Below are 16,552 nucleotides of genomic sequence, written 5' to 3'. Positions count from 1 at the left end.
TGACCCTTACCGGGGCAGTGTGACCAGAGCACTGTACATTTAGCGCTTCATTCGGTTAGAGTGCTTAGAGCAAAGCAAATCTAGAACCGCCTGGGAAGTGTAGCTAGAGCTCAACTTATCTAGACTCATCTCACTGTGGCAGTGTTAGTAGAACATTGCAAACTAGAGCAGGGGCAATCTAGGAACTGGCTAAGGCAGCGTGCCTACACCACTGCATGTAAAGTTTAACTAGACCACTGGAAATGAAGAACCAGGTGGAGAAATTAATTAGACAACTGCAAATGTAGAACTAGGTGGAGACAGTAATAGACCACTGCAAATGTGGAACCAAACAGAGGCTGTGACTAGTCTACTGGAAATGTTAAACCAGACAGAGACAGTAATCAGACAAATGGAAATGTAAACCAGACAGAGACTGCAACTAGGCCCCGGTACAGCTTGAATCTTCATTTACAACCTCAATCGGGTGATTGTAACTAGCTCACTGCAACTCATAAACTCCACTGAGGTATTAATAACCAGTGTACTGCTGCTCTAGGCCCTCCCAGGGTAATAAAACCACTGCAAATGTATCACATTGCTGATGTAGTATAAATTCATAATCTGTGCTGATTCAACACAATCACAAGGGGCACCGTGAGCACTGTTTCTATACACACCATATACTTATCGAGAAGCATCACTGTTCTTTGCTAGCAATGACACAAGATGTTCTAGATCATGAGGTAATATCTCAGATATACAGAACCTCTCACTCTTGACTTGTGAACACTGGTGAAGGTGTTTCACTTTATAAGCAGAATGAGAGTCTGGCTGTGGTACTGAGAGCAATAAACATGTTCTGAGATGTTGACAAACCTAGAACCCTGTCCATGTTGTACGATAGGAATAACAGAATTATGCTATACGACAGACCAAGAGCCTCGACAGGGGCGACTGAGAACAGTGGTGTTTGACACTACAGACCCTGACGCGGGTTCTTGTGAGTGGTGATCTCCCCCTCGCCTGCTCCTAGACCCACCTAGAGCACTGATGATACTCTTTGCTAGCACTAATATGTGTATTATTATCTAGAATCATGACCCTTGCTAGCTTTACATACAGCGAGATCTAAAGTTATGACTGTATGCACAGCTAAAACCAATCTAGTACCTCGACTGTGGACAGCAGTAGAGGCATCTTACATAGTCAGACATCTAGTGCCTCGACATTGTGCCATTGTGAGCTGTGAACTCCTCCCTGTGAACCATATACTGATCTAAATCTCTGACGATAGTTGTTGCTAGCAGTAACAGAGACAATTCACTTACATTGACCGAGAGTCCTGATGGTGGGTATTGTAGCTAATAAAAGAGCCAAAGGTACAAACCTGATTCTCACACTGCGCTCTTGTGAGCAGTGGCCACCCCTCACCTCCTCCCAGTCCACAGCCAGACCTACTACCCTGCATGTGGTGACTGAAAACAGCAATAGACCCATCTCAAATAGTCAGAGCTAGAACCCTGACTACGGTGATTACTTTATTAGTTGAGAAACCTGACTGTGGTGATTTCCACCGGTGATAGTGACAGATAACATATATCTAGAACCCTGACTGTGGTGAGTTCCACTGGTGATAGTGACAGATAACATATATCTAGAACCCTGACTGTGGTGAGTTCCACTGGTGATAGTGACAGATAACAGATATCTAGAACCCTGACTGTGGTGAGTTCCACTGGTGATAGTGACAGATAACAGATATCTAGAACCCTGACTGTGGTGAGTTCCATCGGTGATAGTGACAGATAACAGATATCTAGAACCCTGACTGTGGTGAGTTCCATCGGTGATAGTGACAGATAACATATATCTAGAACCCTGACTGTGGTGATTTCCCCCGGTGATAGTGACAGATAACATATATCTAGAACCCTGACTGTGGTGAGTTCCACTGGTGATAGTGACAGATAACATATATCTAGAACCCTGACTGTGGTGAGTTCCACTGGTGATAGTGACAGATAACATATATCTAGAACCCTGACTGTGGTGATTTCCACCGGTGATAGTGACAGATAACATATATCTAGAACCCTGACTGTGGTGAGTTCCACTGGTGATAGTGACAGATAACATATATCTAGAACCCTGACTGTGGTGATTTCCACCGGTGATAGTGACAGATAACATATATCTAGAACCCTGACTGTGGTGAGTTCCACTGGTGATAGTGACAGATAACATATATCTAGAACCCTGACTGTGGTGATTTCCCCCGGTGATAGTGACAGATAACATATATCTAGAACCCTGACTTTGGTGAGTTCCACTGGTGATAGTGACAGATAACATATATCTAGAACCCTGACTGTGGTGAGTTCCACTGGTGATAGTGACAGATAACATATATCTAGAACCCTGACTGTGGTGATTTCCCCCGGTGATAGTGACAGATAACATATATCTAGAACCCTGACTTTGGTGAGTTCCACTGGTGATAGTGACAGATAACATATATCTAGAACCCTGACTGTGGTGAGTTCCACTGGTGATAGTGACAGATCATGTAGACCAGGGATATTGAATCATCACGTAGATCTACAACCCTACCAGGGACGATTTTCACCAGTGATAGCAACACATCACATGGATCTAGAACCCTATATATATATATATATATATATATATATATATATAACAGTAGTAGAGACTGACTAGTTTATCCAGTCTAGAACCCCGACTGTTGTGATTTTTTCTTGTGAAATACATATCACGTAGATCTAGAACCCCGACTGTGCTCATTGCAATCGGTAACAATGAGACCTGTAACTCTAACTGGGACAGTTCCTCTCCTCACACTGCTTGGGGGTGAGGTTGTGACTTCACGTGCACATGCTGTCCTGGCGGTGCGTCGAGACAGGTATCCAAGAAGGACCAACGGGAGGAAGGTTTGAAGGTTCTTCCAAACGTTACATAGCACCAAGCTCAGAACTAACCTGTGCCATGCAGGACGCACCCCAAATACCCAATCCCTACTGCTTGCATCCACCCCTCCCCTTTCTGCCCCCCCATTCTTCTGTGTAGATATCACTAAGAGATTGGGTGAGATTTCCTAGGATCTCACCTGAGGCACAAAAAGCCACAGGGGTCTGACTCTGACGCCATCTTGGGGGTCAGAGAGAAATCTAGATTTCTCAAAAAAGCACTTTAGAGCAGGCGGGAATAACCAAAACAATACAACAGGGAGGACATGTGGGCTTAGGGGTGGCGAAGGTCAATGACACGTGCCACTGGGGCGCATGGGATAGGAGGAGCAGGGAGGAGAGTGGAATTGGAAGGGCTCATGGCGAAGGGAGTGCAAATTGGGGCACGGTTAGCAGAAGTGGAAGGGCTCATAGGGAAGGAAGTGGAAGGGGGTACTATGAAGAAGGTAAGTGGAAGAGGGTACCAGAGAGAGGAACGGAAGCGCAATGGAGATACAGAGAAGGAAGTGGGAGTATGGGTATAGGGAGAAGAGTGGCAGTGGATGGGATCTAGATAAGGAAGCCGAAGTAGGTGCTAAAGTTAGCGCCCAGCAGGACACTGACCCAAGCAGTAGGACCCTTGAGGATTAGTTGAGGCCGAGCATGTCGGTAGGGAAGAGAAAGGGGTCTTGAGATCTTGAACCGGGGAAGACGGCTGCAAGCCAGACTGGCACCTTATAGTGCGGGATGCAAGGGGTGCCACCTGCTCTACCACGGAAGCAGAACCTTGAACAGTCATCCAGGTGTGCACTGGTTCTTTAGAAGATGGCGCACATCCTTCCGGGGTGAAGGGCCTGCCATATGTCTTGTGTTGAGGAGGTGAGATGTGTCACACTGGAGGTAGAGTGACTTTCCTAGACCACCCTGGGGTGTCTGGTTGATGCTAGAGCAGACCACCTGGGGTTCCTGAGTCAGAGAGCAGGAAAGGACTATGCTGGCTCATAGCTAGGGAAGACCCCTCTGGCTTTCTTGCCCTTCTAACACCTCATGTTCAATCTCTTAATGTGCTAGAGTAACTGTCTCTACCTGTGTATTTCTCTCCTCGAACACCTTCCTCTATTCTGCCCTCCGCTTCTGCTGCCAGGCTCAGTACACGGAAGAGGAGTCTGAATATTATGAATACCCGTACTATTATGACCACACCGACGATGGGACAGTGGCTCCACCGACGCTAGGGGCTGAAGCAGCAGAAAGAGCTGTGACTGAGCAGGTAACCCCTCAGCGAGGGTGGCACTGGGGCACCGGCCCCTGCGCGTCTGTCCGTCCAAGTGTTGTGTCTCCTAGGTTCATGCATTCCATCTCATTTCATGCTGTTCATTGTTAATGTTGTCATTGCCTCTTGTCACCTCTCAACAGGATCCAGAGATGGAGCTTCTGACACCTGTAGGCCAAAATACTGGGGTCTACATTAGTGTCTGAGGGCTTCAGTGGGAGGACAGTGGGATTCCCCTCAGCCAAAGTTCATGGAAAACATAACATCCCATTAAGAGAGCTATACCCTAATCACCCCACTACATCTGACTCTTACCAGGACACACCCTTGGGATGTCCCGGAAAGCACCATACCAAACCCTCAGCCTTCAATGGGAGCAGCTCGCTACAGGTTGTGGCTCCGGTGTCTAGATACCCTGGGATTTGTGGTCTTCAAAAATTCAGGTATTTGTGGGTTTGGTACCAAACATGCTGGAATTGTTTGGGATGAAGTTGAACTCCCAACGTCTTGTGATTTGTGGAAATGGTGTCTAATTATCCTGAGATTTGTCGATGTGGTCTACAGATATCCTGGAATTAGTGGCAGTGGTTTCCAAACATTTAGATACTTCCAGTTTGCAATCCATGGAATTTGTTACTAAAGCTGCGCTGTTTCCCCATTTGGAACCCTCTTGAAATTCTCAAGATTTGAGTCTGCGGTGCTCCAGAGACTTCAAGGATGAAATTCTCTTGAATCCCAGGATATGTAATCCTGAATTTCCCTGCCCCCTCAGTACTCATGAAGGATGATGCCCAGGACACCAGTTACCATATTAAAAGAGAAATTCCACTGCTCCATGAAGTGCTCGAGAGGAATGAATGTGAAAATACAACTAAGTGTACTTACGTGCACGAGACACCTGCATCGCGGATAACGATAATGGATGCTACTACTCAACACTCATACATTTCCCTGCACAGCACCCCCTTATCTCAGTAGAGTCCAGAAATGTCCTGGACATGATACATACATTTTGTAGAACATGGGTGTCCAGCTTGGTGGGGGGCTGGCAGATTCCCCATATTACTATTGACTATGGGCCTGTTTAAGATTTTGGCGGATGGGTTACTCCGTCACAATGGTGACAGATATCCCATCCCCCGAAATACAAATCCCATTATATTCTACAGGATTTATATTTCGGCATATGGGATATCCGTCACCATTGTGATGGAGTAACCTGTCCACTGAAATCTAAATCAGGCCCTATGTTTATTATTGGGTTTAGATTAAATCCTTGCAAATGCATCTTAAGTGCCTATCCTAAAATTGAATGTGCATCTTGCCTCCTTGACCCTATAATGGACACCCCCTTATCTAGAATGTACCCATTTGAAATGTAGACATGTCCCTACTCAAGACATTCTCCAAATAAGACCTTATGAATTACCGTAGATGGGAGTTGATAGGTGTATCCAGTGTTCACATATTTATTTAAACTCAGTCTATTCCATTCTCAAGATTCTTTATCCCTGTTGCATTGTTATGATTTTAGACCGACCCCTCCCACAGATCAGATGTTTTCCTGGATGGAATTCCTGCTAGGAAATTCAGAGTTCTTCAATCTTTCCAGGAACTAGCATTGAATAGGTCAGACCTGTCAGGAATACAGACTACACACCTAGGACTTCATGGAATCTCCTGGCTGTTTTACTTGGGGTTTGCCCTTCCTTTTGAGCAAATCGACGTTGGCATTGGCCTTGACCAGTCAGTGGCCACCATTGGCTACAGTGGTTTATCTGGCAGAAAACAGGAACTTTGGACCTGGCTGTTGGGTAAAGGGCAGAGAGAATCTGTAGGCATCTTCTTTTGGGGTTAATTTGGGCTCACCAGATGAGAAGCATTAATGTAGACCCCAGTCTGACCTGCTGTTTTCCATCTCTACTTCTGTTGTGTTCATCCATCGTCCTCTGTATTTATGCTCCTGTTTCTTGTTTTTCTCGCCTTTATTTTTTGTCTGGTTTGTATTTGTGCTGCTGCGTCACCATCCATCACCGTCCCGCCATTCTCCATCCGCCCACAAGAAATCCAAGGCAAATGGGGCCAAGGCCCGCAAGGAACCCGCGAAGCCGAAGCCTAAGCCTGCACCCGCTGCCAGCAAGAGCAACGGCAAGAGCAAAAATGGCAAGGCGGCCAGCCCCAAGGCCGCTGCTACGGCCAGGACACCGGCCAAGCGCCAGAGCCCAGTCAAAAATTCCCTGGGCAAAACCCAGCCCAGCAAAGCCCAGGCCACCAGCAAGCAGAGGAAGCAAACAAACGGTTACCAGCAGGTAGAGCAAAACATACCGTATACAGATCTTGCCGTGCGGGGCCCACGCTCCTGGCTCATGATCTGTCATACGCACACCATGGCAGATGAGAGGTGTGTCCTGGCGCCAAGCCACAAGAGACTCTCAGTCTGCACATGTGTGTCTCTCTCTGTGACTTTCCTGCCATCTCAATTCTGCCCAATGATCTTGCTTGCATCCATCAAACTGCGCCTCTCTCTTTTGGCACATTCATGCTTGGTCAGGCAAAATAAGTGGATCTGGAATCAAATAAAACCTTGGCCAGGTCTCTTTCCATGATGGTGGGTCCTTGAACGTCTTGTGATTGGTCCTAAGACATGGTTTTCTGCTTTAGACCTGAGGTCCAAGTTTAGACCTAAAGTCTAACTTCATTAGTATTAAAGTTAGTCTTTAGGTCTAAACTTAGACTTTTGGTCTAAGTTTACATTTGTGAATCGAGCTAGGTCTTATGATCTCCAGTGTGCAGGTTTGTTAAGAAGATCATGATTTAGGGATCTTTTTCTTAGAAGAAGACCTATATCTAAAGTCATAGGGTGAGGATTCTAGTGAAAAGTACTTGGGTTTTTAAAGCACTATTCAGTAGTATTTTTCAACATTTTTAAAACTGAAAAGAAAGAACTGGGTATCAAAGTTGGCAACTATGGCCTTCTCATTGCTTTTCATTTTTAATTCAGTGTCACGGCAAAGCAGCTACAACCAGCAACTCAAAATCAGCCACTACGCTGTGTGGGAAACTGGAGTCAGGACACCCAGGCTTTTTAGTGACATGCTGTGCGCTTGTCAGCGCATCCCAGGCGCTTAGTCTGAGATATTATTGCTGAGTAGATAGATGCTCTAGGAGCTAGGCTGAGCTCTGTGGTCACAGGTTATGCTGAGATGCGTATTTGTGCCTGTGATGTAGTGGCTGGTTGAGATCTGGTCAGATAGATGATCTTGTAAGGTGGTTTGGCGACTATGTTTAGATATAGTTAAATAATTTAGGACCAGGTCTAGTCCTTAAAGCTGCGATGTAACTTATCATATGATTATAGATGTGGTCAAGTGACCACCTTGATGGAATGGATATACCGAGGGCCCGATTCAGAAAGGTAAAGTTAGACCAAAAGTCTAACTTTATTACTTAAGTCTAACTTTACACCTAAAGTCTAAGTTTACACCTGATGTCTAAGTTTGAACCTGAAGTCTTAGGTTTAGATCTAACGTCTAACCTAGACCAAAAGTCTAGCTTTACTACTTTTTGGTATCCGCAAAGGAAAGTTACTACTAGTAAGTTTACTACTAGTAAAGTTACGGGTAGTAACTTACCTTTGTGAATACCGAAGAGTAATAAAGTTCGAGTTTTGGTCTAAGTTAGACTTTTGGTCTAACTTTACCTTTGTGAATTGGGTCCTGAGAAGCGATCTAGCGGCTATGTTGAGAAACAAGGCAGATGCATATGTAAAGATGTAGTTTAGAGGCCAAGTTAAAATAGGAAGTTGTGACTATGCTTACATGTAATCACGTAGTTTACTTATATTGTGGTCTAGTGGCCTTATGGCTACAGTGGGAGTGACATAGTGGCTATGTTGAGATGTTGTTGATGGATAGATTGAGATCTGGTTGTGTGGTTAAGCTGAAATATAACATAGTGCTAAGTTGATATGTGACATGATGGCTGTTTTGATATGTAGTCTAGTGGCTGAGTTGTGATGTGGCCTGGTTTGGAATCTAAGGTCTAATGTATTCTGTGGATTGTAGTTTAATGGGGACAGTAGGACACAAAGACTTTGTCATCTCTGCCGTGTATGTAATTTTCTCAGGGAGTCGGTTCACCTGTGTCTGAAATACCACTGCTGACTCAAAGGATTTTGATGGGTCAGCAGAAAATAAGGCCTCAAAAAAGGGCATGAACCTAGATATAGGGTATTTGCATCATGGAGAAATGGGGTTAGTCCAAGGTTTAGTTAGTTTTGTGGCATTTGCTTATTTTGCCCTTCTTCCTGCTATGAATGTGCCCCCGAAGGGATTTAAAGAGAGTCCCAACCAGGTCCTTCCATGACTGATCCGTTATCCCCTCCCTGTGGTGTATAACGATGATCCGACATGGCGCTAAGCAGGTCTGAGCTGCAGCCTTCCTCCCCCTCGCCGCCGGGAGTGAAGTTGGGATAACTCACTAACGCTTGTTTTTTTTATTTCCAAACTCTTTTCTCTCCATCCTTGTGCTCCTCTCTCTTCTCCATGGTGATTGTTGAAATGATCTGCTTCTGCTTGGGCTATCTCCTTCTGCCTTCTGCTCCCCAACATGCGCCCCCCTTGCCAAGGACCTAGCCTTAGTCACGACGGAGGAACCGTCAGTGGTGGTGGAGAACCTGGAGTACCCACGCCCTCCTGAGGAGGAAGTGAATGGTGGTGGGGAGGAAGATCCCACACAGGAAGTCCTGTCTTCCCACCCTTCTACGCCTCAGGTGATCGCTGAGGTAACTTGGCTGAGAAAGGAGCACTCGGCCAGCTCTTTTAAGGTTGGGAGGGAAGGCATGTGGAAAGGGTGAAGTCTGCACAGAGTGCAGGGTTCATGTTTAGAAACTGGACCAATTACTGATAGGTCTGAAAAGCATGAGAGTCACACGCATGTTCACTGTGCAGTCTACTTTGGTTTTCCTGATTCTGTACCTTCTGGAAACTGTTTCTTAGTGTGGTTGCATGTTAATTGGTGTTTATAGGTTCCAAGTGGGGCCTTTTTGTTGTCCGGTAGGCCTGCTGTGTTTTGGCATGCAGTCATCCTAACTTGTTGCTAATTATTGCATAAAGTGATCTATTGTCGACTAACTTGGTAACTTTTGGGTTTGAATCGTTCCTTTGCGGAACACTAAGAGCACTGGCAATCCATTGACCACTTACCTGGAAAGAGCATCGGTTGAGAGCGTGATGTCCAGCTGCCCCTTGAGTTCTGACTTGTTACTGATTGGTCCAGCAGCTACCACTAGGTATCAAGGGGGTGCTTTTTAGTGGGCCATACCTTCCACGCCCATCCTGCTGCACTAGATTCATGCATTCCTGTGACTAACCAGTCCCTGGTGCCCAGCAAAGGCCAGTAGTTGATCTATGTCCTTGCCCCCGTGGTTATTTTCACTTCATCTCCAAACCACGCTTCCAAGTGGAGTAAGGAGCTCGAATGGTGACAACTACTCTATATTCATTCTCCAAAGATGTGTCTGTCCTTGTCCCCTCTTGGGGGCAAGTCAACTTATCTAAAAGAGAGACTGCGTAGGGCAAGGGCACGAGGACACGTTGAATGCACTCATCCGAACCATCTCCCGAAGTTGGCCCTTCGTTCCTTTAGTCAGAGGCCCTGCCTGATGATTGGCTGGATGCAGACTTGGGTTCAATGGATATTTCCTGTTTATCTTCTAAGGGCCTTGCCCTCTCTGTAGACAAACGTTATGAAGCGAGAGGTGATTGAGCCTTTCTGAAGTTCCCTCTATGGTTAGAGTGAAACAGAGTTAGCCTCCTCCGTCATACTCATCACAATATTGGGGGTTTTATGGCTGCTAGGAATGGAACAGGTAAGAGCAGAGGATTCTGGGTAATTCCTTCATCCTCAAACGGTGCTTCCTTTGCTTCTTGTTGGTGATAATCAGATAAAAAACCCTCAACATCTTTACTGTTTCACCAACTCTAATATTTCTGCCTTAACACTACATAAAGGCCGATGGGAGCAGCAATATCAGGCACCCCAGATCGCAGGCATTAGGCACGAGTTGCCACACATTAGAAATAAGTATTTCCCATTATCTTACTCGATGACCCAACGCCCTGTAAAAGACCCGTACACAATGGCCCCATTGACTATAACAGATTCTTACTCAATACCTACGTCAATGGCCGCATTGACTATAACGGATTCGTACTCAATACCTGCGTCAAAGGCCCCATTGACTATAACAGATTCTTACTAAAGACCTGCTTCAACTGCGCCATTGACTATAACAGATTCTTACTCAATACCTGCTTCAACGGCCCAATTGACTATAACGGATTCTTACTCAATATCTACTTCAATGGCCCCATTGACTATAATAGATTCTTACTAAAGACCTGCTTCAACTGCCCCATTGCCTGTGACCGATTCTTACTCAATACCTGTGTCAAAGGCCCCATTGACTTTAACAGATTCTTACTAAAAACCTGTTTCAAGGGCCCCATTGACTGTAACAGATTCTCATTTAATACTTGCTCAGATTCGTCCTTAATACCTGCGTCAATGGCCCCATTGACTATAACAGATTTGTACTCAATACCTGCGTCAAAGGATCCATGGACTGTAACGGTTTCGTACTAAATACCTGCTTCAACGGCCCCATTGACTATAACAGATTGTTACTCAATACCTGCTTCAATGGCCCAATTGACTATAACGGATTCTTACTCAATATCTACTTCAATGGCCCCATTGACTATAATAGATTCTTACTAAAGACCTGGTTCAATAGCCCCATTGACTATAACAGATTCTTACTAAATACCTGCCTCAACGGCCCCATTGACTGTAACAGATTCTTACTCAATACCTACTTCAATGGCCCCATTGACTATAATAGATTCTTACTAAAGACCTGGTTCAATAGCCCCATTGACTATAACAGATTCTTAATAAATAAATACCTGCTTCAATGGCCCCATTGACTATAACAGATTCTTACTCAATACCCGCTTCAACGGCCCCATTTACTATAACGGATTCATACACAATACCCACTTCAATGGCCCCATTGACTATAATAGATTCTTACTACAGACCTGGTTCAATAGCCCCATTGACTATAACAGAGTCTTACTCAATACCTATTTCAATGGCCCTATTGACTATAACAGATTCTTACTAAATACATGCCTCAACGGCCCCATTGACTGTAACAGATTCTTACTCAATACCTACTTCAATGGCCCCATTGACTATAATAGATTGTTACTAAAGACCTGGTTCAATAGCCCCATTAACTATATTAGATTGTTACTAAAGACCTGGTTCAATAGCCCCATTGACTATAACAGATTCTTACTAAATACCTGCCTCAACGGCCCCATTAACTGTAACAGGTTCTTACTCAATACCTACTTCAATGGCCCCATTGACTATAATAGATTCTTACTAAAGACCTGGTTCAATAGCCCCATTGACTATAGCAGATTCTTACTAAATACCTGCTTCAACGGCCCCATTGACTGTAACACATTCTTACTCAATACCTGTTTCAACGGCCCCATTGACTATAACGGATTCTTACTCAATACCTGCTTCAACGGCCCCATTGACTATAACGGATTCTTACTCAATACCTACTTCAATGGCCCCATTGACTATAATAGATTCTTACAAAAGACCTGGTTCAATAGCCCCATTGACTATAACAGAGTCTTACTCAATACCTGCTTCAACGGCCCCATTGACTATAACAGATTCTTACTCAATACCTGCCTAAATGGCCCCATTGACTATAATAGATTCTTACTAAATTCCTGGTTCAATGGCCCCATTGACTATGAAGGATTCTTACTCAATACCTGCTTCAACGGCCCCATTGACTATAACGGATTCTTACTCAATACCTGCTACAACGGCCCCATTGACTATAACAGATTCTTACTCAACACCTGCTTCAGCTGACCCATTGATTATAACAGATTCTTACTCAAAGCCTGCGTCAATGGCCCCATTGACTGTAACAGATTCTTACTAAATTCCTAGTTCAATAGCCCCATTGACTATAACAGATTCTTACTCAATACCTGCTTCAACTGACCCATTGTCTATAACAGATTCTTACTCAAAGCCTGCGTCAATGGCCCCATTGACTGTAACAGATTCTTACTAAATTCCTGGTTCAATGGCCCCATTGACTATAACAGATTCTTACTCAATACCTGTTTCAACGGCCCCATTGACTATAACAAATTCTTACTCAATACCTGCTTCAACTGCCCCATTGACTATAACGGATTCTTACTCAATACCTGTTTCAACTGCCCCATTGACTATAACGGATTCTTACTCAATACCTGCGTCAATGGCCCCATTGACTGTAACAGATTCTTACTCAATACATGCCTAAATGGCCCCATTGACTATAATGGATTCTTACTCAATACCTGCTTCAACGGCCCCATTGACTATAACGGATTCTTACTCAATACCTACTTCAGTGGCCCCATTGACTATAATAGATTCTTACTAGAGACCTGGTTCAATAGCCCAATTGACTATAACAGATTCTTACTCAATACCTGCTTCAGCGGACCCATTGACTATAACAGATTCTTACTCAAAACCTGCGTCAATGGCCCCATTGACTGTAACAGATTCTTACTAAATTCCTGGTTCAGTAGCCCCATTGACTATATAGAAGATTCTTGATCAATACGTCCTTCAACTGCCCTATTGACTGTAACAGAGTCTTACTCAATACCTGCTTCAATGGCCCCATTGACTATGACAGATTCTTGATCAATACGTGCATCAAAGGCCCCATTGACTGTAACAGAGTCTTACTAAATTCCTGGCTCAATGGCCCCATTGGCTATAACAGATTCTTACTCAATACCTGCGTCAAAGGACCCATGGACTGTAACGGTTTCGTACTCAATACCTGCTTCAATGGCCCCATTGACTATAACAGATTCTTACTAAATACCTGCTTCAACGGCCCCATTGACTATAACAGATTCTTACTCAATACCTGCTTCAATGGCCCAATTGACTATAACGGATTCTTACTCAATATCTACTTCAATGGCCCCATTGACTATAATAGATTCTTACTAAAGACCTGGTTCAATAGCCCCATTGACTATAACAGATTCTTACTAAATACCTGCCTCAACGGCCCCATTGACTGTAACAGATTCTTACTCAATACCTACTTCAATGGCCCCATTGACTATAATAGATTCTTACCAAAGACCTGGTTCAATAGCCCCATTGACTATAACAGATTCTTAATAAATAAATACCTGCTTCAATGGCCCCATTGACTGTAACAGATTCTTACTCAATGCCTGCTTCAACGGCCCCATTTACTATAACGGATTCATACACAATACCCACTTCAATGGCCCCATTGACTATAATAGATTCTTACTAAAGACCTGGTTCAATAGCCCCATTGACTATAACAGAGTCTTACTCAATACCTATTTCAATGGCCCTATTGACTATAACAGATTCTTACTAAATACATGCCTCAACGGCCCCATTGACTGTAACAGATTCTTACTCAATACCTACTTCAATGGCCCCATTGACTATAATAGATTCTTACTAAAGACCTGGTTCAATAGCCCCATTGACTATAGCAGATTCTTACTAAATACCTGCTTCAACGGCCCCATTGACTGTAACACATTCTTACTCAATACCTGTTTTAACGGCCCCATTGACTATAACGGATTCTTACTCAATACCTGCTTCAACGGCCCCATTGACTATAACGGATTCTTACTCAATACCTACTTCAATGGCCCCATTGACTATAATAGATTCTTACAAAAGACCTGGTTCAATAGCCCCATTGACTATAACAGAGTCTTACTCAATACCTGCTTCAACGGCCCCATTGACTATAACAGATTCTTACTCAATACCTGCCTAAATTGCCCCATTGACTATAATAGATTCTTACTAAATTCCTGGTTCAATGGCCCCATTGACTATGAAGGATTCTTACTCAATACCTGCTACAACGGCCCCATTGACTATAACAGATTCTTACTCAACACCTGCTTCAGCTGACCCATTGATTATAACAGATTCTTACTCAAAGCCTGCGTCAATGGCCCCATTGACTGTAACAGATTCTTACTAAATTCCTAGTTCAATAGCCCCATTGACTATAACAGATTCTTACTCAATACCTGCTTCAACTGACCCATTGTCTATAACAGATTCTTACTCAAAGCCTGCGTCAATGGCCCCATTGACTGTAGCAGATTCTTACTAAATTCCTGGTTCAATGGCCCCATTGACTATAACAGATTCTTACTCAATACCTGTTTCAACGGCCCCATTGACTATAACAGATTCTTACTCAATACCTGCTTCAACTGCCCCATTGACTATAACGGATTCTTACTCAATACCTGTTTCAACTGCCCCATTGACTATAACGGATTCTTACTCAATACCTGCGTCAATGGCCCCATTGACTGTAACAGATTCTTACTCAATACATGCCTAAATGGCCCCATTGACTATAATGGATTCTTACTCAATACCTGCTTCAACGGCCCCATTGACTATAACGGATTCTTACTCAATACCTACTTCAGTGGCCCCATTGACTATAATAGATTCTTACTAGAGACCTGGTTCAATAGCCCAATTGACTATAACAGATTCTTACTCAATACCTGCTTCAGCGGACCCATTGACTATAACACTATAACAGATTCTTACTCAAAACCTGCGTCAATGGCCCCATTGACTGTAACAGATTCTTACTAAATTCCTGGTTCAGTAGCCCCATTGACTATATAGCAGATTCTTGATCAATACGTCCTTCAACTGCCCCATTGACTGTAACAGAGTCTTACTCAATACCTGCTTCAATGGCCCCATTGACTATGACAGATTCTTGATCAATACATGCATCAAAGGCCCCATTGACTGTAACAGAGTCTTACTAAATTCCTGGCTCAATGGCCCCATTGGCTATAACAGATTCTTACTCAATACCTGCTTCAACTGACCCATTGACTGTAACAGATTCTTACTCAATACCTGCTTCAATGGCCCCATTGACTATGACAGATTCTTGATCAAAACCTGCTTCAATGGTCTGATGGTGTCCAATCAAGTCACACTCATTGCCATCCTTTTGAGTGATAGATGCGCTTTACAAAATACCCCAAAATAAATAATAAATAAATACATATAACCGAGTCTCACTCATCTCCTGCTGCAATGGCGCAGTAGACAGCAATGGAGATTTACTTGACACCTGCTTCCATAGCATCATGATTGTTAATAAGAGCCGTCCTTGTTGCTTATCATGATCACACCTTGAAGTTTAATTAAACCTTCCGTCTCACCTGCCTCAATAGACCGAGAGTGTTTTTAATTGAGTTTCTTTCATTCCCTGCCTCAATAGCCCCATGAATGTTAATTATTTAATTTAAAAATAGATTATTTCAAAAATGTGTAGTTTACTAGTGAATTCTAGATACATCATATACATTCAAGTACAAGAATTATTTCAAATTAATATGCATCTCTATAGCAGGTTTGGTTTTAAATAGAAATACCCTCGAAAATTTGATTAGATTTAATTCAGTACAATTCACTGTATCGTTAATCCAAACCTCCTCGCTGTAGCTAACCATACGCCTTATAAATGGGGCAACCATGAAACCTCTGATTCTGTGGAGTTTTTTTTAGAATCGGGTAGACGATACCTCAATGTTTCATGGCCTCCGCCACATTATCTACAGCTCAGCAACTTTTTATTTACTGAAAGATTTCCAACATGTCTGAATCTAAAGTGGGAAGAGGAGACTCTGTTGTTTGGCTCAACAGCAGAGTCTTGATATTTGTCCCTAGCGTTAAACCTGCAGAAAATACCATTTTATTAGTAGCAGGGTTCGTCCTCTGCGTGTTATACAATAACAGTAACCCCCATTGCCCAGTTCATAAACCCCCTTTACCTTAATAGTATTACTCATCACTCAGCTAGTTAATGACTTCAAAACGTCTCCCTTGATACCCGCAGTAGGGACTCCTATGAACTTCACTCTTCTAACTTACTCACTACCACTTGGAGCACGCTACAAGTTTGACTAAACATTGGTCCCAAGTTCTTTTAGGTCTGTGTCTGCAGAAAAACACAAAATTGTCCTGCTGGAGGGCCCTGGGCACCTGATGTTGTTTTTTCTCATGTCTATGCTTTGTGGAGTTGCTGCCTCTTCATTGAGAAACTGAGCAGGAGCAACTGAGAGCTACTTGCCCTGCTCTCCGACACAACCTCTCCAGCCACTGA

General features: G+C 43.7%; 1 protein-coding gene across 8 annotated transcripts in view; it reads left to right on the top strand.

Moving 5' to 3' along the window:
• The window catches only part of COL11A2 (collagen type XI alpha 2 chain), a 348,341-nt gene that overhangs the window by 118,993 nt on the left and 212,796 nt on the right, over positions 1–16,552 (top strand). For 2 of the 8 annotated variants that reach the window (XM_085619571.1, XM_085619417.1), the window contains exons 6-7: positions 4,090–4,215; positions 6,282–6,527. The exons of 2 other annotated variants lie outside the window; for them this stretch is intronic. In XM_085619571.1, coding sequence (XP_085475697.1) covers positions 4,090–4,215; positions 6,282–6,527 — 372 coding nt within the window. Of the gene's footprint in view, positions 1–4,089; positions 4,216–6,281; positions 6,528–8,845; positions 9,002–16,552 lie in introns of all 8 variants that reach the window. 4 more of the 8 variants (XM_085619281.1, XM_085619205.1, XM_085619350.1 and 1 more) reach the window with 4 other exon arrangements.

This window comes from Triturus cristatus, chromosome 1_1 (genome assembly GCF_964204655.1).
Source record: "Triturus cristatus chromosome 1_1, aTriCri1.1, whole genome shotgun sequence".
In the NCBI taxonomy this organism is placed as follows: Eukaryota; Metazoa; Chordata; class Amphibia; order Caudata; family Salamandridae; genus Triturus; species Triturus cristatus.
The sequence above is the reverse complement of the archived record's forward strand: the minus strand, read 5'-3'. Positions and strand labels throughout refer to the sequence as shown.